At 39.2% G+C, this 22574-nt stretch overlaps 1 protein-coding gene across 1 annotated transcript in view; it reads left to right on the plus strand.

The window, feature by feature from the left end:
• rgs12b (regulator of G protein signaling 12b) overlaps nt 1-22574 on the plus strand; it is a 59201-nt gene that overhangs the window by 28773 nt on the left and 7854 nt on the right. The window contains 4 exon segments of the mRNA XM_042484775.1: nt 10546-10567; nt 19887-20056; nt 21621-21713; nt 21947-22090. Coding sequence (XP_042340709.1) covers nt 10546-10567; nt 19887-20056; nt 21621-21713; nt 21947-22090 — 429 coding nt within the window.

Consider the following 22574-nt stretch of genomic DNA (forward strand, 5'->3'; position numbering starts at 1 on the left):
AGATTCAATTGCAGCCTTTGTGTGTGTGAGAGTGTGTGAGTGTGCTGAAGTAGGCTGCTCTGTCCTGTGAAGTGCCTTTGTTTGCTCCAGTTGACCTTTTAACAAACCTGCGGAAATTTCATTAATCTTTGTCAAGCGGAGCCAGAGAACAAACTCATTCTCTTCTTCCTCTTTAGTCTTTGTGCCTCCACTTTTAGTCTCCCTCCATTTATTACACATAAAGCAAGGAAAACAATTAATTTCTTAAATCACTAGAAAAACATCAGTTGAATTTGATCACACCTAAACCTGCCCAACTGTGATTTGAACAGGGAGGAGCAGGAGGAGGGTGGAGAGTTATGGGCCGTGCTGTGGTGTGATTGGCAGGCTGACCTTTGTTCCCTCCCCTTCTTGATGACTGCTACCCGATGGGGGCGTGTCACTATGGAAACGGAGCCGAGTATGTGTGTGTGTGAGAGAGAATGGAACTTCCTCGTCAGTGTGTCAGCTATAGTGTGTGCGGAGGAGTGTGTGAGAGGTATAAAATGTAAGACAGAAAAAATATGTTAACAGTGAGATACTCACTGCAACTTCAGCAGATAGTTAAGGCTTCTTCTTAGGTGTGTGTATGTGTGAGTGTGTGTGTGACAGATGTGCTGCAGCATGACTCCATCCAAGTCAGCTGTCTGCATGAATTTCCTGCCCTAAATATCACCCGGAGCGGCTCTGTCAGCGTCAGCACACATGTGTGTGAGCGGGACTGTTTTCATGTGTGGTTCAGATATGTAGATTGAGCAGTCAGCTGGTTTCCTCCTGTGAGAGAGGAGAGCAGGATGAGCCTGAGGAAGAGGCTCTCCTTCAAGCGAGTCTGGAACTTCAATACAGTGAGTAGTATGCATGTACACGCTTACTGTACAGCACTTTGGTCTGCCTAGAGAGAGTACACAATTTAATGTACTTTTTTATAGTATAAGAGGCATTTCTTTATTTATGTTTATAAAAGCCAATTTAACTAATGCTTGAATCTAAATATTCAAACATTTTTGGTTTGTAAGCCAAATATGTTTTTTAAATAACAAACTAAAGTGTGGCTATGATGCTGCCAAAATGCTACAAGTGCAAAAACTTCAGCAACACTTTTCCTGACCTTGATTTCACACCACAGTTTGGTTTTTCCCTCTGCACAATTGATGACAAAAATCAGAGAAGCATGGGAAGAGAGAGTAAAAAGGGAAGCGAGAATGACTTCAGTGCAAGTGACAGTGTTGTTCTGCTCACTAAAAGTGAGAAACGGTGACAGATGGAGGAAAGAGAGGAGTGTTACCTACAACAGAGTACACAAGGAGAAAGATGAATCCATTACCTTCAGACACATGGGAGGAAAACACGGGGATGGGAGATGTATGAAAGATAAATGGAGAGGAATGAAGACGAAATAGAGGGAGAGAACAGGGGGTTCAAGGGATAGAAACAATACAAACGTTAAAATGAAAAGTCACGCTGTCTGGTGTTTTAATAAAGAAGGGACGTGGTTGTTGCAGACTGGTGTGTGTGTGTGCGCGCACAGAGGTAAAGTGAGACAGAAAGACTAACAAGAGAGACGGCTCTAGGCTGTTTCCCCTCCTTTCAAAGCCAGATGTGTTTCTGGTCAGAGCGGGAGATAGAGAGGAAGAGAAACAGAGGTAGAGACGGGGCCACAGATTGAGACAAATGGAGGCAGAGACAGAAAGAGCTTCTTTTTTTCTGGCCCCTGTTAGTCATATGGTTTGTATTTCACCTTGAGGGCTTGTCTTGTGTGTGTAAAAGATAGTGAGAAAAACAGAATGGAAGTAATTTCTTGTGAATTTCAGTGAATTGAGCGTGTGGACTGGCAGCTGAGAGTGTGTTCAGACAGAATGATTTTATCAGATTGCATTGTCTTGCACCCTCTTCTGTCTTTGCGTTAAAGGCAAGGAGCCAAGTAAAACAAACATTTATCACAGGGCTCAGCCTCTGAGTCACATCTCCTGTGTGGCTCTATTGTAGGAAAACAAACATTATCCACATTCCTTCCTTTCATAGAGAGTGGATATTGATTTCTGAATGCATCGCAGGGATTTCAGGGCTTTATTCCCAGAATTCCAGAGAGGGTCTCAGAGGGTTTCACTTTAGGAATAAAAAAAGTTTGAGATGTTTGCGGGGACGCTGAGATGGTGAACATACAGAGTCTATTGACACAAAGTTTGCTGATTGCCGTTTGTTTGTTTATTCTTTCATTTAGACCGTTAGTTTTTTTTATCTGCCTGAAAATCTTCTTTTCTTTTTTTTTTTAGAAACTGATTTGTTTTTATTTATATCTATATTTTTCAAATCAGGGTCGCATTAAAAGCATCATCCCATGCTCACACCTGTAGAGCCTCATCTGATGTTTGGTTCAGTGGAAACTAACCATCCAGTCTTCTCTTGTGTGAAAGCAGTTTGCAACTTTTGTAAAAATATCTATATATTTTTTGTCATATTTGCTGAAACTGTCATTGCTACATTGTTGGGTTTCCATCTAAATGTAGCACAAATTTTATCTGAATTTTCAAAAAATCTGCAAATAAAATGCAAATTTATGTGCTTTCCTATCCACTACTGTCATGTGAATATTAGAAATATTTATGTTTTAGTATTTATTGTTAAGATTTTTTTCCCATGGATAATTACAGATATGCTTTTATGTTATGTGTGGTTGTGTGTGGTTAGCTGTGAATGAACTGCTGTAACAAATGTAATTTCATGCGAAGGATTAATAGAGAATCTATTTATGTTTACAGCTAGACCGAACACTGATATGTTTTCTGAAAACATGAGGCGAGAAATATGCAATGCAGTCAGAAAATTTTGATTCATATTTGACCATTTTGCCTAGGTTGACCACAGTTCACCAGTAGTGATTGACACGGTTGATAGCTGCATTAGACTTCTCAGCTCTGATTGGTTGTTTTCCAACAGTAGATTCTAGCAAATGAGAAGCGCTTCAGGGAAGAGGATTTTATTCACAGATAATCCGTCTCATGTACTACTGTGTGGATGTATGTATGGACGGTTGCAGCAAATATGACAGTTACTTTCATGAAAATTACAGACTGTAGCTTTAAACTACACTAAAGCTAAGTGGTTTCATGGTTGGCAGCCCTGGCAGAGTGGCTCTGGTCTTCTCAATGGTAGCCACTATTCACCTCATATTCAAAAGTAAACACACAGGCACGCACACAGTGAGACTGTTGGCGCAACAGCTTCCTCCTCGGCTGGATGTGTGTGTGTTTGCATGCAGGCGGCAAATCTGTGCTGTTAAGTCACCTTTTAAGGACAGTGTGTGTATCAGGTGTTCAGTTAAAGGTGTGGTCTCCTGTCAGTGTTTGCAGGCACATGAGTAGTCTCAGAAGATACGCTCAGTGTTCTTCCATATTTCAGTCTCTCCAGCCATACCTTCGCTTAGAAGAGTCTCATTCCTTACCAAAGGTGGCAGTTGCAGCGCCAGTGTTGGAGCCAGGAGTAGGTTCCTGTGGTACAAACAGTGTTGTCTTTGTGTGTGAAAGCGCATATGTTATCCCTGACAGTTTCTGCCACAGATAGACAGTTTTTATTCACCCTGTTAAGTGTCACTGGCTGCTCTGTCTCTCATCCCATAAAACAGAACGTCTTTTTCCAGGAAGCATCGTCCACCTCGACGCACATACGCACACGGGAATTTCGGAAACTTAAGGAGACTTTTATGGCTTCTAAAAGTATTAATATTATGATAACAGTGAGAATGAACAGCTGTAAATTGTGCCCTCTGTTTTGCCATAGTTTAATCCCGACGTCCAGTCTTCATAACAGATGATGTAAGCCACCCCTCTCGCACCAGTCACAGCTAATAAAACATTTGGGACCTGTACGCACAGTGACCAACCACTCCCTGCACACGCACACACACACACACACACACACACACACACACACACACACACACACACACACACACACATATAAACCTGACAAGCCAGGCATGTGGCTACAAGGTGGCATTTTATGTACAGGGAGCTGAAAGGGGGAGGATTTTGGCGTACGAACATGTTACAACCCGTAGACAAAATTACTATGTTTTTAAACCACACATAATCCAACAGGTCATTTTAAAGCTGCTGATCAACAGTCGTAATGCAGTACAACACTTCAAACCCTCCTGGCACTCCTATCAGAAGCCATAATGCACTTGGAAGTGGAAACAGGCCTGGGTGTTTGTTTCAGTTTCAGTGTGTGTTTCTAGTAGTGAGTATTGTGAGGACGTGTGATTCCGTTATCTTTTGTTGAAGTGGGTCAGATAGTCATTTTATAACTGTTCAGACCACAGCAATTCTCAGAACACCAAACATATTGTGGTGATGTTCTTGGCAGTAATTCTTTATTTTATTTTTGTAGATTCCATGATCTCATTTTGGATGTGCCAACATCTGCAGACAGAGTGGAGTTCAAACATGAGACCATGGGACCAGTTACAAACAGGGCATTGGATAAGACTTAGATAATGCATTAGACACACTCGGCCCCTCGTCATTAGATATGATTTAGCATGATGTAATATCCAGGGTTTCCCACACATTCATTTATTCGTTTGTTGATGTCTGCAACATCAGCATTTGCTGACATATATAGATTTTTTAAAATTATTTTTGGAACAGCACCTCTTTTTTTTTTCTTGTGGGAGAGTTTCTCTGAATCAAGTGACAACTTCCCAGGCCGAAAAATTAACCCAGTGCGGAAGTAATACTGCTGTTGATCAAAGCGGTGACTTGATGGTAGCTATGTCCATTATTTAAACAGTCTCTGCTGAGCACCAGGCACACTGAAAGTGTAACATAACCACTCATTATTTCATATAGAGATGTTTTTAAAACAGCAGCGATGTCATTTTAGTATTTAGTTTTGTTGTTATTTCAGCCATCTTTAGATGAGATTGGCTGCGTTCCCATGGAAACCAAGCACACCACCATCAAGCACTGGGCCTACCCTTTGTAACAGTAGCAACAGAAAGTTTGCTTTCACTTGCCATCCATCTATCTGATCTGATCAGCTCGGATAAATCCCACCATGAGCTGTCTGAAAGGGAGTGTTGAGTGTGATTTGGTAATAGTCATCCCTTAAAGAAAAAACAAATGTATTTCGTTCTTCCAGCTTCTCAAATCTGAGGATTTGCTGTGTTTTTATAGTTGAAAAAATGAATGTCTTGAAGTCATGGACTATTGGTTAGACAGAGCAAACATTTGAAAGTGTCAGGACCAAACTGTTATTCTACTTCATTACAGAAAAGATTGTATTTTTGACTGTGCAGGATTTTCTGTCTCTTAGGTCAATGTCTTCTGTTTTGTGTCTGCCCTAAAAAAATCAATGCAAATTTGGCAAGCTCGTTCACTGAAATGTAATAAAAGAGATTCCTAGCAGTGGTTGTCATGAAACATCTGACTCTATCAGAGACTGTTTGAATGGCAATCATTAACTACAGCTCTGTTTGAATTCACAAAATTCACAACCACACACACATTCTGAGGTTTTGCTTGGAACCGAGTCCTCCACACATGTGGAAACCCTAATCATGGCCATCAATCATGTGCTGCTGTGTCACTTGGTTTTCTGATGATCTTATCAGGGCATTTACTGTATAATATATGGGACATAAAAGCCCCATTAATATCTGTGAATCAGCATCAGCAGAAAACAACCGCAGACAGTACTGTGACATAGCGTGAGATAATGTAGAGCTTTGAAAGCAATAGAGGGTAGAAGTAGCCAGTGGTGGGAGAAGTATTCAGATCCTTTACTTAAGTAAAAGTACCAATACCACACTGTTAAACTAAACTGTTACAAGTAAAAGTCCTGCATTAAAGATGTTACTTTACTAAAAGGTTGTAAGTATAATCAGGAACATGTACTTTAAGTATTAAGAGTAGAAGTATGCAATGCAGAAAACCCAGAAAAAAACACTAAAAACTAAAAATTGTCAAAAAAAGAAAAAACACCTGAAAATTATTTATCAAAATAATTGGCAATTTCGGAAAGCTTTGATTAATTATATAATTCTTTCAGTTGTACTTGTATAGAGTCTTTGGTCATTTATTTTCAACAAAGCATCATATTTGACAAACTCTTCTCATGTTTTTATAGCAAAAAGTAACTTAAGCTGTCAGATAAATGTGACATGAAAAGAAAATACTCAAGTACAGTACAAGTACCTCAAATTTGTACTTAAGTGCAGTACTTGAATAAATATACTTAGTTACATTTAACCACTTGAAGAAGCACACACTTTTTGAATTACTTTGGGGGGTATATTTGATATAACGAGCCTCTGTTATATTTTCCAGCTTATTTTTTTCTCAAAGTTTTATTGTTATATACCAGTACACATGAAAATCAGTCAGTACAACAATAGTTTGCACCTTAATCAACCCATGAAGCAATTTAAAAAAGCCAGCAAGCGAACTAGCAAGACACCAAAAAACTGAACATAAACTACAAAAGCAAAAGTAGTAAAAACAGCACCAAAAAAAAACCCAAAACATAAACAAACACAGACAAAGAAACGAACAAAAAAATGTGTCTTACAGATTGTTAACTTGCTATCTTACTGAAGCAAGTAAATAGATGTGCATGAGTCTAACTGCATGCTTTATCAAAGTGAAGTGTGTTAATTTGGTAAATAGTCCACCTGTTGTCTTGAGGACATGGTTGTTAAAAAGCGTAACCATATTGAGTTATACTCATCTACTGAGCCCATATTCAGAGATTTATTTATTTTTTTAAAAAGTTTAGCTATTTTCAGCAGGGCAGCCGTCCAGTCTTGAATGTGTGGATCACCGCTGTCTATCCATTTTCCAGCCTCTCTGTGGATATGGGGCTTTGGGAAAGAACTTTGAGGAGGGAAAGTCTGGAAAACCCCAGTCATTCCCTGCGGGCTGTCAGGAATGACCAGGATCTGCCAGGAGAGGAGGGGCAACACCACTGGAATGATGATGGAAGGGTTGAAGGATGGAGGGTGTGAAAAGGGGATGACTTGAGGGAAGAGTGGAAGGAGAGGGGCAGTAATAGGAGGACAAAGGAAGAAAGTGTGGGATTTCTGGAAAGGAGGAAAAGAACAAACAAAAGTCTGAAATGGGTTAGAGGTGCAGGGAGGAAAAGAGAGGAGAGGGGACTTGGGGCCTCTACTAGGGGCCAAACCGCTTCACCACAAAATACGTCTGGAAATGATCACCCTGGAACTGAATGGGGATTGGGGGTGAACACACACATGCACAAATGCAAAAGAATGCACCCTACATACAAAAGACATCTCAAACAGATGTGGCCCACATGCATATATCGGCATATAACTGCATGACTTAATGCACGAATGAAACACACATCAGAGACAGAATCCACGCTGTTGATATGCGCAGGATGTTAAATGCGTGGGGGTATAATCAGCAAAGGGATCGGGTAACCAGTTTCCACTGGTGAGGTTTCTGCCTCCGTCATTTTCTCTTGTCCTGTGCGAATCTTTGACCACAATCAACTGCCATAAAGTCACATCAAATTTGTTTTCACACGCCACTGCCAACCTCTGCTCTTCCAAGAACAGTCTGAAATAGCTAATCCCAGTGATTAAGCTGGCAGTGCCATCTGGCAAAGACAGCTCGGCTCAAAATGAGGAAATGGCCAAGAGGCACATGAATCAAACCAGCACATATGCCACACCAGGGGGTCAGCTCAGTTAGATTTGATTAGTTTGTAAGTGTACGTTGAATCTGGATAATGAGGGATTTGTGTTTGCAGCAATTTTATTATGGTGCATATTTCTGAAAATTGTCTGGAGAGGGACTTTGTTTTCATGCACTGGGAAAGAAGATGCTGGAAGATGTCAATTTAAGGTCGGCAGAGAGTCATGAAAGCCAAAACATTTTTTGGGGGGTGGGCACATTTATAGCGGGTGGCATGAGTGTCCTTTTTGCAATTTGACATGTATATTCACAGCAGTGTTTCCCACAGAATTAGAGTGTTTGTGGGGTGGAAGCTGACCATGTTCATGTTTTTAAAGATGAGTGTGTCCCTTTGTATCATTCTGTGTCCCCTTTATAAATTCAGAGATCTTGCAGGTATGTTAACGCAGCTCAGGCGGAGCTCTCCATGACTTCTTTTTTTCCTCAGCAGCAGTTTGTGACTTGTGACTGAGGCTTGTGACTTGTGACTTGAGCTGTACCCGACTCAAAATTATGTCAGTCGATTGAGATTTGGCCATTCAATACGAATATTTGACTGAATATTTGAAAATTATTATTGAAAATAACACTAAATTATTCACTCACTTTTACAGAAGCTTCCAAACTGCTGCTGCTTTTCTTGAAAAAGAGCTATATCTGTTTACTGAACTTAATGGTAGAAGGGTTCTGTATGTGACATTAAGAGCATTAATAAAACAGCAAACAACTTTTTTTTTTTTTTTAAAGATATTTTTGGTTGGCATTTGTACCTTTAATTGACAGGACAGGTCAAGTGTGAAAGGGGGAGAGGTTAGCGGGTGGTTAGGTTTACATTCCTTATTGTGATTTTATCTGTCTTATGTGGGTTGTCCTTTCCCATCACCATGGCTTGATGGTCCTGGTACTGCTTTAACATTGGAAACAGAATCAGCAATTCTTGATCGATCTCCTGGGGGATCACGGTTCCAACTCGTCATCAGTCCAAGCAAATAAATCTCTGGTCTTGTTTTTCACCAGCTCTGTAGTATTGTTGTACTGTGTAAAATACAACTACTCTTACGTTATGTTAACTATTTGTAACTTTGCTTTCAACAGCACTCCACATCATACCATTTTATCACAAATATAATAATATTAATAATACTCGTCAAACTTCAGCCAACTTGCAAAATACATAAAACTGTTTAGTTAAGGGTGACTAACTTGGTTTACTTAAAAACGTTGTTATCATATACAAAGAACAAATCAATTCATTTGTCATTTTTAAGTTGTAACGACTTAACAAAATTAAGTAAATAAAACTAAAATATCAGTAAACTTGACAATTAGATATGAAATACACATCTTTATCAAGGCAGTCGGTTTCCTAGATTTCAAAAGTAAGGTCAGCTTGTGAGTTTACAGTGTAACTAAACCGTCTGATGGCTATTTACACCGTTACACTCACGCCCCGTGTACATGAATGGTCATGTGATTTGCATTTTCGGGCGTGTTGTTATGGAGGGAGGTTATTTCTGAAACTGTGCTAACACTTGTGTAATGGGATCATTTTTGTTCTAAAACCATTTTAAAATGAAAATGTATTTGTGTGGATTTGGCCTTGGTCTGCTTTCCCTCTGTGGGTAAAGGCAGCATGTGGACACAATATTATGATCACTTATGCTAATGCTGCTCAGTGTTCAGTTTAAATATAACATCATAAAATTTAATTTTCTGTTGAGAGCTTGCAGTGAGGTGGAAACATTTCTAACTGATGACCAGGAGATAACCCCATACAAAACCTCAAGTCAGCCAGGAGACTCCCATGAGTCTGTGCTGAGTAATGATGAGATCATGAAATTTCCAAATGCAAATGTTCCATAGAAAAATCCCTCAGAAACAGAAAATATGCCCTCGCAGCTACTGCATAGCCTGCCTTCCATCATGTGAGTAAACATGAAGCCAGTCATTAGCACCATTAGTGGGCAGATTAACAGCATCAAAGCTCCTGACAGATCACCAGCGCGGCTCAGTGTGGATTATTTATCCAGAGAGCTGATGTGACAAACACTTCTGTCTTTTATTGCTGCTCCCCCTTCCTCCCATCTTTCTCTTTTCCCCCTTTCTCTATTTTGTCTACTTTTCTCCTTTTGCTCTCTCTGAGTCACAGAGTGTTCCAGAGTTAGCCACATTACTGATGTCTGTGTCGAATGATCTCATCCCAGCTCAGCATGTCTGGGATAAAAATCACTATTGTATGTCGTGTGTGTGTGTGTGTGTGTGTGTGTGTGTGTGTTGTTTTGTGTCTGTGTTAGGGAAAAGGATATGACTCTCACAAAAGTTTGGTTCAAATGTGTCTGTATAAACATCTGTGTCTGTGGCTGTAAATGAGATCAGATTGGAAACAGGTTTATTATGCTGCGTATGTTAAACTGCTGGTATAATTGGTGATCGTGAGATATGCAAACAAACATCACACTTCTCTGTGACATTGGGGGCAGGTAGGCCTGAAGTTCCCCTCTTCACCTCTCCACACACACACTTACACACACTAAACCCCACCCCTCTGGGGAGGCTTTCTTGCAGAGCAAGCACAGCCAGTTCACAGATGAATCCTCCCACACACAAGACAAAGAGTGTGTGCACTAACCTGACTATGTCATGATGTGAAAGTGTGCATGATAATGAGCCAGGTCCTGTGAGACACACAGTTAGTCCCTGTCTGTGTCTGCATGCGGCTTAAAGTGCGTGTCCAGGCAGCTCATGTCCTGTGGGAGCTTGTGTGAATATGTCTCATCCGTGTGATGAGCGGATCTCCTAATCCATGTCTTTCTGTGTTTCTTTACAGTCCGCTGCAGTCTCCGATGGAGGTGAGTAAACATGTCTTTTCAACATCTGACATTCTCCATATCTGTTTTAATCATCAATGCCCTTTCTCATCATCTCTAATTGGCCTGTCTAATTGGCTTGTTGTGATCAACATTAAGTAGCATTTCATGGGATGAAAAAAAGTTCATTGAGTTGGAGCAGTCATACTGATCTTCAGTGCAGGGTTAGGGTCATGTTCAGTGTTGGCACCTCATTAACTCTATAGCCTCCTGGAGTCTCTTTACATCTAAAACAACCAACGGGAAAAATGTACCCGCTGTAAGACATTGTATAATAATGACTAAATGAACCTTTCTTCATTTATTTTTATCTCTCTACAACACAGGGTTGCATACCGAAATGCTAGTTGTACTGCTGTTATCATACTTACAAAATGACAATATGACAGGGGTCCTTCAAATCTGAAAAAAAGCATTGAAATTTTTGATGTAAGAAAAAAAGACCTTAAGTGGTATTAAAATGTCTGGAATCAATCTTTGAAAAGTCTAAAAAAATGTGAAGACAAACAAAGGAAGGAGGATTTTCTGAATCTTTTTTTGTCATTGAATTGTAAAATATCAAAAATAATTGGTCAAATCTGTTTTTTAATAGAAATTACCAAAGTCCTCTTGCATCAATGATGGGATGCTTAGAGCAGAGGATCCACTCTCTGCTAACTAACTGTCACCTTACCTTGGATGAGGACGGGAAATGCAAATTCAAAAATCAATTTGTCATTTTACCAGAGTTAGCAGTATGACTGAAATTGGTACAAGGCAATGCACAAGGCTTGGGGTATTGTGTGCCTTTTTCTCAGCAACATAGAAATGAAGAAAGTAGAATCCCACATGCAGAGTGAGAAACACAAAATCGCCAACAAATTTGCCAACAAATACCAGTTTTGTTTTTTTTTTTAAAGTCATGTTTTATTTAACAGTAAACATTTGGGAAAAAACGTCCCTAACCCAAAGTAGCTCATGTCAGTTTGTTAATTATAACATTGTATTTTGAGTGGCATTAAAAAGTCTTAAAAAGTTATAAATCGTGCTTGCCTTAAACTATAGGAACCCTTATATGAGATTAAAATAAGAATAAATGAAAACAGCACAAAAATCTAATTGCCTGATGTACATCCATAAATCTCTTTCTCTTGTCCATAGTGCAGGTTAGTTTATGATTTAGCATTTGTTATTCACAGAAGTAGACAAAATGTGTTACCATAGCAACATAAACTGTTAACCCTAACACCTAGAATAAATAGCACAAGAAAAAGACTGAAATCTCTGTGAGGGTAAAAATTAATCCGCTGTTGCTTTTAGGTATAAATGACCTGATTTTTTTTTTTTAAATTCTGGCTTTATCTTGACAATATTAAACAATAGGAGATGCTACTTAACATACTTTAAGGAAAACTCACATACTTGGAGAAGTGAATATTTTATTGAAACAAAGTTATAATGAAAAAACAAACAGCTGCAGGTACATTTTCCTTGTTGGCTGTTGTAGTGTTAATATCTGGCTGCTTTGACTAAATTCACAATAAGTCACAGACAGTCTAGTTTGACCTGCTCAACGTCTGCCCCGCCTTGGTTCTGCTGAGGTTGGCGACCTAAAGATAGTCCCACATTTGTGAACCTTCGCTGCACAACAACAACCTTTTGTGGCACACATGCACTGACAAGTTCATCTAACTTCTAAAAGTGCTGGAAACTTATTTCCTTGAAAAGGGAAAGTAAATATAACTAAATCTTAATTTATGTGTAGTTTATATGTTAATGTTAACTTTACTTGAAATTTAGCTGTATTATCCTGATATGTGAAGTTGTAGCAACTCAAAAATGACCAGTGTAATTAACATGATCTTTCTAAGTGTTTGCAACTTCAGAAAACCTAGTTAGTCATGGTGTCGGTCATAGTGTTGGTCATGATCATGACAAAGAGGATTTTGTAATTTTGCAATTCCTGTTCTCTTTTAACATGTTTAAGAAAATGCAGCCAAGCCCTCAGAATACAGATATACAGCACAGTAGACTTGGTTTACCGGAGTTGCTAAAAGTTAGAAAGATTGATTTAATTAAACTTGTTTTTATTTTTAAGTTGCAACAACCTAACAAAATTAAATAATTATAACTGAATTTTGAGTAAACTTACCAATCAGATAAGTAAACATGAATTAAAATGAACGGTTGTATTTATTTACAATTTTCACGGCAGTCTGTTTCCCAGATCTTATTAAGTAAAATTAACTTCTCAGATGTTACAATGTGGAAAAGACATACAGTGCACAACATGGTGTACTAAATGAGTTTTTATGCATTCACTTCTATTTTATAATGTGTTTGTGAAGCAGCATTGTAAATTTAATGCAATAGTTTAATATCTAAAAGTTAAATACCGAAATGCAAAAGATAACAAAACAAAATATTTATATTATGTTGTTACTGTAGCTTTAATAAGCACGTCAAACCTCTTAGGCATTGTTTTTGTTTGTCGCGTTGTGTCACATTGTACCTGACCTCGTTTGAGGTAACTAGTTGGTGTCATAGGCGTAATTAGCATGCGGCAACAATAACAAAAGTTCTCTGATTTAGGAGACGACTAATGGCGCTTTAACGCCTCACAAATGCACATGAAAGACCATTTATGGCAGATGGGAGATAAAAGGAGGAAGAGGAGGTGAGAAACAAGGCAGGGGTGGTTTAGAATAAATGGCAGCCATGTTTACATTAAGCTCCAATGTAGAGGTGTTTATGGCCGCTTGTTCATACCACGTGTCTGTGGAAGAGAGGATGTGTTAGTGAGTGAAGTGGAAAGCTCGCTCTCTTTGCACATTTATAGACGTGACGGTGAAGCATGATGATACAGCAATAAGGAAAATGTTTTATAGTTTCTCTCAGCTGTTTTAACTATCAGTGTAGGTCACTATCACAAGAAAATGCTTGATATGTAATTCTTTACTAATTGTAAAGTGGGCAACATCTATTCATTGGTTTTATTACGGTGGAAAAAAGCAGTGTATATAAATTATATCGCTGTTTTTTTATGTCTTGCGTTACATCATTCCGTAACAAGGAAACATAAAGGAAAAAGATGCTTGCTTGACAGTTTATCCCTTCTGCATACTTCAAGTTAATGAGTCGAGAAACTCATGAACGCTGTGAAGGTTAAATAATTAATGTTATCTCAGTAGGAAAAGGAATCCTGTACAACAAACCTCACAATTCTGTGGGAAGGTTGCCACTCTTCCTTTTTTTAGCAGCCCTTTACTTGAACAGGAGAACCTGTATCTTTTCTTAAGTACTTGTCTTAAAACCTGGATTTATTTCATTACTGGAATAATATGCAGTTAACATAATCACTAGCAAATGTACTTTGCATCAGTGTGAAGCAAGTGAAATAACTGGAATGATTCGCAGACTTAAAAAGCAGCCACTCATTGTAACAGTCACAGACTGTGGCAGCAGTCTGTAATATTAGTTAAAGTCATTTTCTCACTCTTGTATGGCCGTAGAATTTAAACATTCGTGATGGTGCATAAAGTGACTGTTAAAAACAACCACATTCCACGTGTTGATAATCCTCATATATATCACGCTTGGGTGAGTTTTAAGAAGTAAACAGGCTGGTGCTGTCTTGCTGCCGTCTAAACAAAACGATCTGGGATACTTTCACCTAATATGTCCATGTATAACAGGTGTAGAATCCATGCTCCAAGCGGATGCAATGTACTATATTGCGACACGCTGATGCACGTTTTTCAAATCGACATATTTCCATAGCAATTCCCAGCAATTAGTCTGTAGTTGCAGAACTCCTACAGCAGTTTTGTATTACATCTTGTATTGTGCGTCATTGGGAACCAGTCTCACAAATTTGTTGTATTTTGATCTGTCAGACAAGTCAAGAATAGGTCAACAGCTATTCTACCTTGTTCTTTGCATCTGTCAGTTGTGTGTGTGTGTGTGTGTGTGTGTGTGTGTGTGTGTGTGTGTGTGTGTGTGTGCAGCTGTATGGGGTCTGCAGGCCTCATTAGTCTCAGTAGTGGCCTTCCTTTAACAAGCTCCTCATCAATACTGCAGTTTATGTGTGCATGTGTGTGTTTGTGTTTTTGTGTGTGTTTGTGTTTTTGTGTGTGTGTGTGTGTGTGTGTGTGTGTGTGTGTGTGTGTGTGTGTGTGAGAGAGAGAGCGCATGCACACATGTGTGCACATGTATGCGCTCTGGCGTTTTTAGTTCCGTCCTCCCTTGGCTCTGAATTATTCATCATCCAAAGGCCTGTGTGTACTTGTATCACTTGCCTACCTGGAAGCTCATAGAGAGGTGTGTGTGTGTGTGTGTGTGTGTGTGTGTGTGTGTGTGTGTGTGTGACCTGACTCTCTGTTCTCTCAGGTTGTCAGCCAGGTTGTTCGCCACCCCCAGTCTCTCTCTCGCCTTCTTCTCTCCCTGTTTTCTCTTTCTCGCTTCTTTCTTGTGATGTTGTCAGCTGTGTGTGTGTGTACATCTTCTTGGACTGCGTGTTCGACCTGATGTGTCTGAATTAGCCAGGGGGCCTTTAGGGTAGAGTATGGATGGAGGGGCTTGGTTACCCCTAAGGATTCGCTACATGCCCCGCTGGCACCACACAGGCTCGTACCAGCTCTACCGAGGTGAGGATACAGCTTCAAATGCTTCTTTTACAGCTAAAGAAAATGTAAAATTTGGGAGCAAAATATCAGACTGATATTGATATTCTCATCAGTTTAGCTTTAGGTTAGTTGCTGAAATTCTTTTAAGGATCACAAGATGCAGATGGTTTGTTAAAAATATGGTTTTGTAACTGCAGGCTGCTGAGTGGGAATCAAATTAGCTTTAAGCAGCTACAAGGAGTTTTTTTTAGTGGTTATGAAACACTCTTCACGCTTTTGCTTCTATATGACCTGCAAAAGCAAGCAATACCATTAGTGGGAAGATAGGTTAATTCTATAGTTATTATTAATGCCTGTCCCCAAGTTCGATTCCCGATGAAATCAGACAAAACTATTTATGACAAACAGACCGGAAGAGCCTTTATATGTTTATGTTTTCTTAGGCTAAGTTTGACAGTGAGTAGTACATTAGCGAGTTAAAAGGAAGCAATGGGAGATTTTTCTTTAGAGAACTTTACTTATTGAACTCTAAATTGACCAAAGAACAAAAAGAAAGCTATGAAGGTTAGTGATAAGCAGCGGATGAAAACACGAGGCAACCTTGGTTTGTCATTCAGCAGATGGAAATAATTGAGTCTAATTTGATCTTTAAATCTAGACAGGTATGCATTTGTCCATTTTATTTATGAAGTACATCGTGAGATGTGATTATACATCAACATATGAATTTACGCGTTGATGTTTCGACATTGTTATAATACTGTTATTAATCTTACATAGCCACAAAAAGATGTTACCTCATCACTATGCGTCCTACAATCTGGCGTTTTTATTTTTAAAAAATAGCAAACAAGCACATCTTTCTTTCAATCTCTTTCAAAAAAATGCTTGCCAGATCAAGAGCTTTACAGCATGAGGTGGTGATGATGCTTATGGAGACACTAGCGCTTTTGTCCACAAGGGCTGCAAAAATCATCACAAAATGAGGTAGCTGTAGCTGCTCTAAGGCCCAGACAAACCAAATTGACATCAAAGAACTTGTCGTGATGAAAGCCAACTTTTGTGTAGCCTCACATCGCCTGTGCCTTGTTAAAGATGTTGCACTTGAAAACACTGCAAAGACTACAGCCAATATCACCTTCGTTCTGCGCTTGCATGAGAAGAAATAACTCCGAAACCAGAAGTATAACCGGAGTGATTGAAGACGCTAGTTAGCCAGTTAGCACAGTAACAACACAACCCGATGTAGAAAAAATAAATAATATTTACAGTGCGCTAAAAAAACAATAACACAAATAATTAAAAAATGTTTCTACTAAAGAACTCAATGGCTAACAACACAATCTTTAGTAATTTACTAGGTGATTTTGATCTCACTCTTGATTATATCTATGTCTTTGTTTTTCTCACTGACTAAAAACTAGGGTGAAAGACATTCAATGAAGACCTTGACATTAGCCATGGCCGATCGTCACATTGGTGTGTCAGGGCTCTCTTAACCTGTCAGCTTCAAAGTGTTTTTGCTAGTCTGAGTGGCGTTGTACCTGTTGTACCTTTGCTCTCCTGTTTCTTTTTACCATCATCATTAAAAGATTAAAGTGGCTTTAGAGAGTATACAGAGTTAGGAGTGACTGTAACGCTGACTGTGGACCAAATTCTAAGAATCCTTAAGTACTCACTTTCCCTCTTATTATGTATTTATCTAGTCTGCTATTATGAAGGTTTAACTGGGATCTCGATGTCACTGAGCTCTGCTGAGCTTTTTCACAGCAGTTAAGTGGATGATTTCCTTTTGCATCCTAAGCACAATGTACCCTCAGAAATGTAGACTTCAAAATATACTCACTAATCTTACAATGTGCCACTTAAAAATTGGTTTTAAATCTTTAGCATTTCTCTATAAATTTAAATATTCACGCTTTCAAGTTTCCAGTACCTTTAAAACCCATGCAATGTTTCCATGTACTTCCAGTGATCAAGGTGACAAAACATGTCATCTTTTGATGTGTATATCAAGTTTTTTAAATTTATTTTCATTACACTTATACTTTCATTTTAGCAAGCATTTTACCTGTTTGGTTCATTTGTTGACTTGTGTAAGACAGCGGAAATCATTATAGACTGTTTCATCAGAATTGTATTACTAGGCAACCACGTGGTTTACTTCCTGTCAGCTGATGTCGTTCACACACACACTGTCAAACATACCAACAGGAGGGAAATACAAAGTTGTCAAGACATGAGACAAACTAAATTTTTGTTTTGAAGATGAGAATTTAGAAATATTTCAGCTCTTATGCATTAATATGAAATGGTACTTGAGACTCTTTTCTTGTTGTTTATGGTCAGATATTACTGTTGTAATGCGCCGTTATAGTGTTGGCCTGTTTCTCTCCAGAGTGCGTGTTATGATGGACTCCAGCCTCTGCGACGCTGAATAGGATCAGTGGTTAACAGAAGGGAAGGATTGATGTTTGCCTCTCATCCGCAGCGATTAAATTACCATAAATGACTGAAGCAGAAATCTTAGCAGCTGTTTACTGCGCAGTTTGAAACTAAATTGAGAGTGAATGAGTTTTTTATTTTTTTATTTTTTGTAAAAAACTTGTCATTGATAACACAACACGGGTGAAAAATGTCAGAAACGGAAATCACGCTGGATTATCCAATAATAGCAGTAAAGTTTCTAACTTTGGAATCACACATGACTTACTGGGCAACATAGTGGCCTTTCAGTTTATTAACATGGCATACGTGGTCTCTGGCACCTGACCGGTGATGCCCTCCCTCTGGCTGTTCTTTTATTAAGTTTTATCTCAACTGAGCATCCCAGTATCAGTTCATCAGGCCTGAAGCTCCGTTACTCTGGTTATTCTCACTTTATCTTTGTCCCTTTGCTTTGCAAGTCTGTCTGAAAATAAAATCACTGACAAACTGAGGTCTAGTGGTTGGAAAAATAATCCATTTTTGAGACTCTCTTTATAGCGATTAAGCATCCATGCTCAAAACTCCGTAATTGAAATGTTAAAATGGTACTTTATGGGAGGCTACAGAGTTTGAGATGTTAGGTAAATAGTTTGGGGAGATGTTCAAGATCAAATCAACCAGGTTGAAGCGCAAGTACGTCAAAGATAACATGTGCAATGGGGCATGTTGTCAACATACTTTCAAAGTAATAAAAAAAATCATGGAGCTTACAGCTTTTTGGGGTACTTCTATTGCAGAAGTACATTATCTTAATATATTTGTTTATGAAATTTATGTTGAAATTGCATTGTGATTTTGTGTTTTTACACAACTCTCAACCACAAGTTTTTGTTTTGTGTTGTCTATTGATATGCACAAAGTGGAACACACACTTTTGTATTGAACATCTGATTATTTTATATGGGATTTGGCAAGCGTTTGCTGTATTGTGATACACAGTATATTACCTCACAGCCCAGCGCTTGTACCATGGCAAAAATAGGAGACAATTAAAATTTAACTTTTCTATAATCAGGAGTCAAAATATCTTATTGAAGAGTGTCTTTGCCAAGTCAGGCACGAGCACAAATCAAACAACTGCAGACAATAAAACAAACATATGGTAACTTAAAACAAAATGAAATAAAGAACAACTTACAATTATTAGAAATCAAAAAACATATTTCAATCATCCAAAACAATTACAGGCCGATGTATCATCATTCATTTAGAAACCTTTTGAACATGTCCAATGACATCAGCTCCTGAAGATTTGATTTCAAACTGAAGAAGCAGCTTCTCCCAGTCCTTTTCCCACTTTGGTTAGTTTAGTTTTCCCAGTCAGCAAGAATAAGTCTTGGGAGTGAAGACAATTACTTCATGCTGTCTTGTAGGATGGATATCCGCAGGTAAGAACGTGAAATATACCAAGAATAGCCTAATACAGAGTGCAATGGTGACTATGGGCTTTAAGATTTACATTCAGTCTCAGTTCTTCATGGCAGACAGAATTCAATGTATGTGGACATTTTGAAGATGCATGGATGTATAAAACATGGCAGTCCAGCACAGACCGTAAGCTGACAGCAACAAGCCTTTTGGCCTAAAAGGCTTAAAAGAAAGACAATCATCAGTTAAATGCAAGATAATTAGAATTAAAAACAGACTCAGTCTCAAAGCCTTGAAAGTCGTGATAGATGTGAGGTTCAGTGACTTTGATTTTGCATCAGAAAACAAAGTTTTTTTTTTGTCAGTATTCAAAACAAGTAATACTAAAAGATAAAGCAGCAACAAACCTCAGCAGGGACATGTGTTGGCAGAGGAGGTCTCACTGGACTGCCTGCCACTCTGACCTTATCATTGGCATCGGACACACCACGCCACTAATAGTGCTGCCTTCAGGTGAAGCCCCTGCAGACAGAGAAAAACAAACAGGCAAGCAAGCAGGGAGAAAAATAACAATTCGATTTGAACCATATCACCCAGACAAGACCGGGTAACCCATTAGTTGTGAATGTGCACACATAGTGAAAAATATGGAAATTAAAAATTTAGATGCATCAAAAACATGTTTTTAATTATTGCACTCATAATCAAATCAAGGCACCTAGAGATTCACAGCCCTAATGAAATCACTGCAGCTATGTGATGTTGTGTGTCTCTGTGTGTGTCTCTGTGTGTGTCTCTGTGTGTGTGTGTGTGTGTGTGTGTGTGTGTGTGTGTGTGAACAGAACTTAACAGCGTGGAGCTGCAGGGCTGCAGCAGCGACAACAGTCTGAACAGTAATGCCAGCCTGCCCAGCGTTCAAAGCCACCGGCGCCACACTGAGAGGAGAGTGGCCAGCTGGGCTGTCTGCTTCGAGAGACTCCTGCAGGACCCCGTGGGAGTCCGCTACTTCTCGGTACTAAAAACAGCACATGGCTGGTGTTGCCCAGCACATTCACACAACAGATAGCTATTTTCCTTTCAACTATCAAAAGGAATTTAAAGCAACAACTTTTAACAAATACAAAAAAAGTTCATATTACCGAAACTCACTTTATTCACACAGCAGTAAATGTGACAGATAACCTTTTATTAAATGGTTCTCCTCTGCCTACTCCACGGTAGCATTTCCAAAGACCTTACTGCATCTGAACGACAACAACTTATTAGAGCCGAGGAGTTTCTAACACAGCTGTCAATCATTTGAATTCCTGCTTGCAAACTGCAGTGAAACTGTTAAACTAGGCAGCACTGATCAAATATGAATGAAGATTCTGTTACTGCAGCGCCTGTTTCTCACCTCAGATCTTTTTAGAAAACTATTTTGAGGTAAGAAATAGGCAGCGGTTACAGAATCTTGATCTATATTTAATCAGCATTGCCTAGTTTGACAGGTTGATGGCAGGTCACAGCCAGTAGTTGACATGAATCACAACTGCATTATGGGTTTTTGATTTGATGCTTGAAATAAGGTCTGTGGTTAAAACAAGCTTAAGAGATTTTCAAGTTTTGTTTTATGATGTAAGATTTGACAGTAAATACCCCCCTTGTGATCTTTGAAGCTTTTATGTATCTCAAAAAGGTAACAAGTGGCTTAATGAGACTACAGAATGTCAGCACACCGAGCTGCGCACAACACGGCTTTACAGCCTTGTTGTGGCGACGACGTTAAATTAGGCAACCGTAGTTTGCAAATAATCTAATGTTAGCTTTTTACTTCTTGCGATTGCATTTAGGCTTCAAAAAGCCTAAAAGTGGCAGTTAATGGTGGAGACTGTCTTGCTGAACGAAATGTGCAAGTATCATAAACATTTGTTTGCCGCAGAGCAAATTTTCTGCAATAATCCAAAATCAAATTAAAAAATCACAAAGGCTTTCTGTCGAGGGAACCAGGGTGAAGCTCAGTTCAGCGTCAGCCTACAGAAAAACGTCATCCCAGGGGTACACTATTAGAGCCAGTAGGGGAGCCTGATATTTTTCGTAGACTATCTGTCTTATGTACTTCTTCCAGAATATAGTGACAGTTTCAGCAAATATTTCACAAAGTCATAAAAGCTATCAACTGTGTCTTAAAGCAAACTTTATTGTAAAGTAAAAAACTAAATCAGCTTTCCTTCTCTCAGATGGGTTTTCCAGGTCTTCTGACCTTCTCTGTATATTATAATGACTGTATTTAAAAATTGACATTGCGTCTCCACTTCCTCAAACTGTAGAAACATTTTTACGGCTGTTGCCATCTTGTGCTGGTGATGTCCTTTAGAGGCAGAGCCTGTGCAGTAGAGATCTCTGTGGTATCAAGTTCCTGCCAGCCCCCCAGGACGGGCGTCTGGGCTTTGAAGCCAAGTTTGTCACATGATGTGATTGGGCCCAATATGACTTTTTCCCACTAGCTTGCATTGTAAAAGAGATATTTGTAAAGCAGTGACTAAACTCGTGAAATGACTCGTTTTACTTTATTTGCTTTAATTTTTGTGCTGCAGGAGTTCTTAAAGAAAGAGTTCAGTGAGGAGAATATCCTGTTCTGGCAGGCTTGTGAGTTCTTCAGTCATGTCCCTGAGAATGACAAGAAGCAGGTAACAAGAATCTAAGACACTGTTTGATCACACACGTGCTTCCATTTACACTCCCCTTAGCAATAATGAGGAGTGTAAATGATGAGAAAAATGTTATGTGTGTGATATGTTATGTGTCACCTCTCTTCAATCTCTTCTTTCTCTCTGTATTTTCTCTCTGTACCTCGACCTCTCCTCCACCCTCTGTGTCCCCGACTGTCACTCTCTCTGCCTGACCCTCCCACCTTCTTCAGCTCTCCCAGCGTGCCAGGGAGATCTACAACAGCTTCCTGTCCAGTAAAGCGACAACCCCGGTTAACATAGATAGTCAAGCCCAGCTTGCTGACGACATCCTCAACGCCCCGCGACCTGACATGTTCAAGGAGCAGCAGCTGCAGGTAGCACAAACGAAACACAAAAAAGTCAAGATCGTATTCATTGAGATCTTGCAGTGATTAGCAACCACATCTGTTAAACAGGAAGCATCTGGACCAGATGTTGTACTTAGATGACACTGACCTCTGCCCTTGCACGTGAGGGGGAAATGAAAAGACGCTTTCCCCTGAGGAATAAAGTTATTATTACTCCTAAAATTGAATCAAAACAGATCTTGATTGAAGATGTATTACAGCAAACAGCAAAAATGCTGCTATTCATCGTTGCCCCCTTTCAAGCATCATAAATGTGAATGGCTTCTTAGATGTGCATGTGGTGGAGAGGGGGGGTTTTGTGAAAAAGCTCCACACACACACTTTCTCCTCAATCATTTCATTATCTTTTCAAGCAGCGCTTTAACACAAAAATACTAAAATCCAAGTGATTGTCCTCTGGGCAGCACACTAATGCTCCCCAGACAGCAGGCACAGTTTATTGTTATGCCCT

Source organism: Plectropomus leopardus, chromosome 4 (assembly GCF_008729295.1).
Source record: "Plectropomus leopardus isolate mb chromosome 4, YSFRI_Pleo_2.0, whole genome shotgun sequence".
Taxonomy (NCBI): domain Eukaryota; kingdom Metazoa; phylum Chordata; class Actinopteri; order Perciformes; family Serranidae; genus Plectropomus; species Plectropomus leopardus.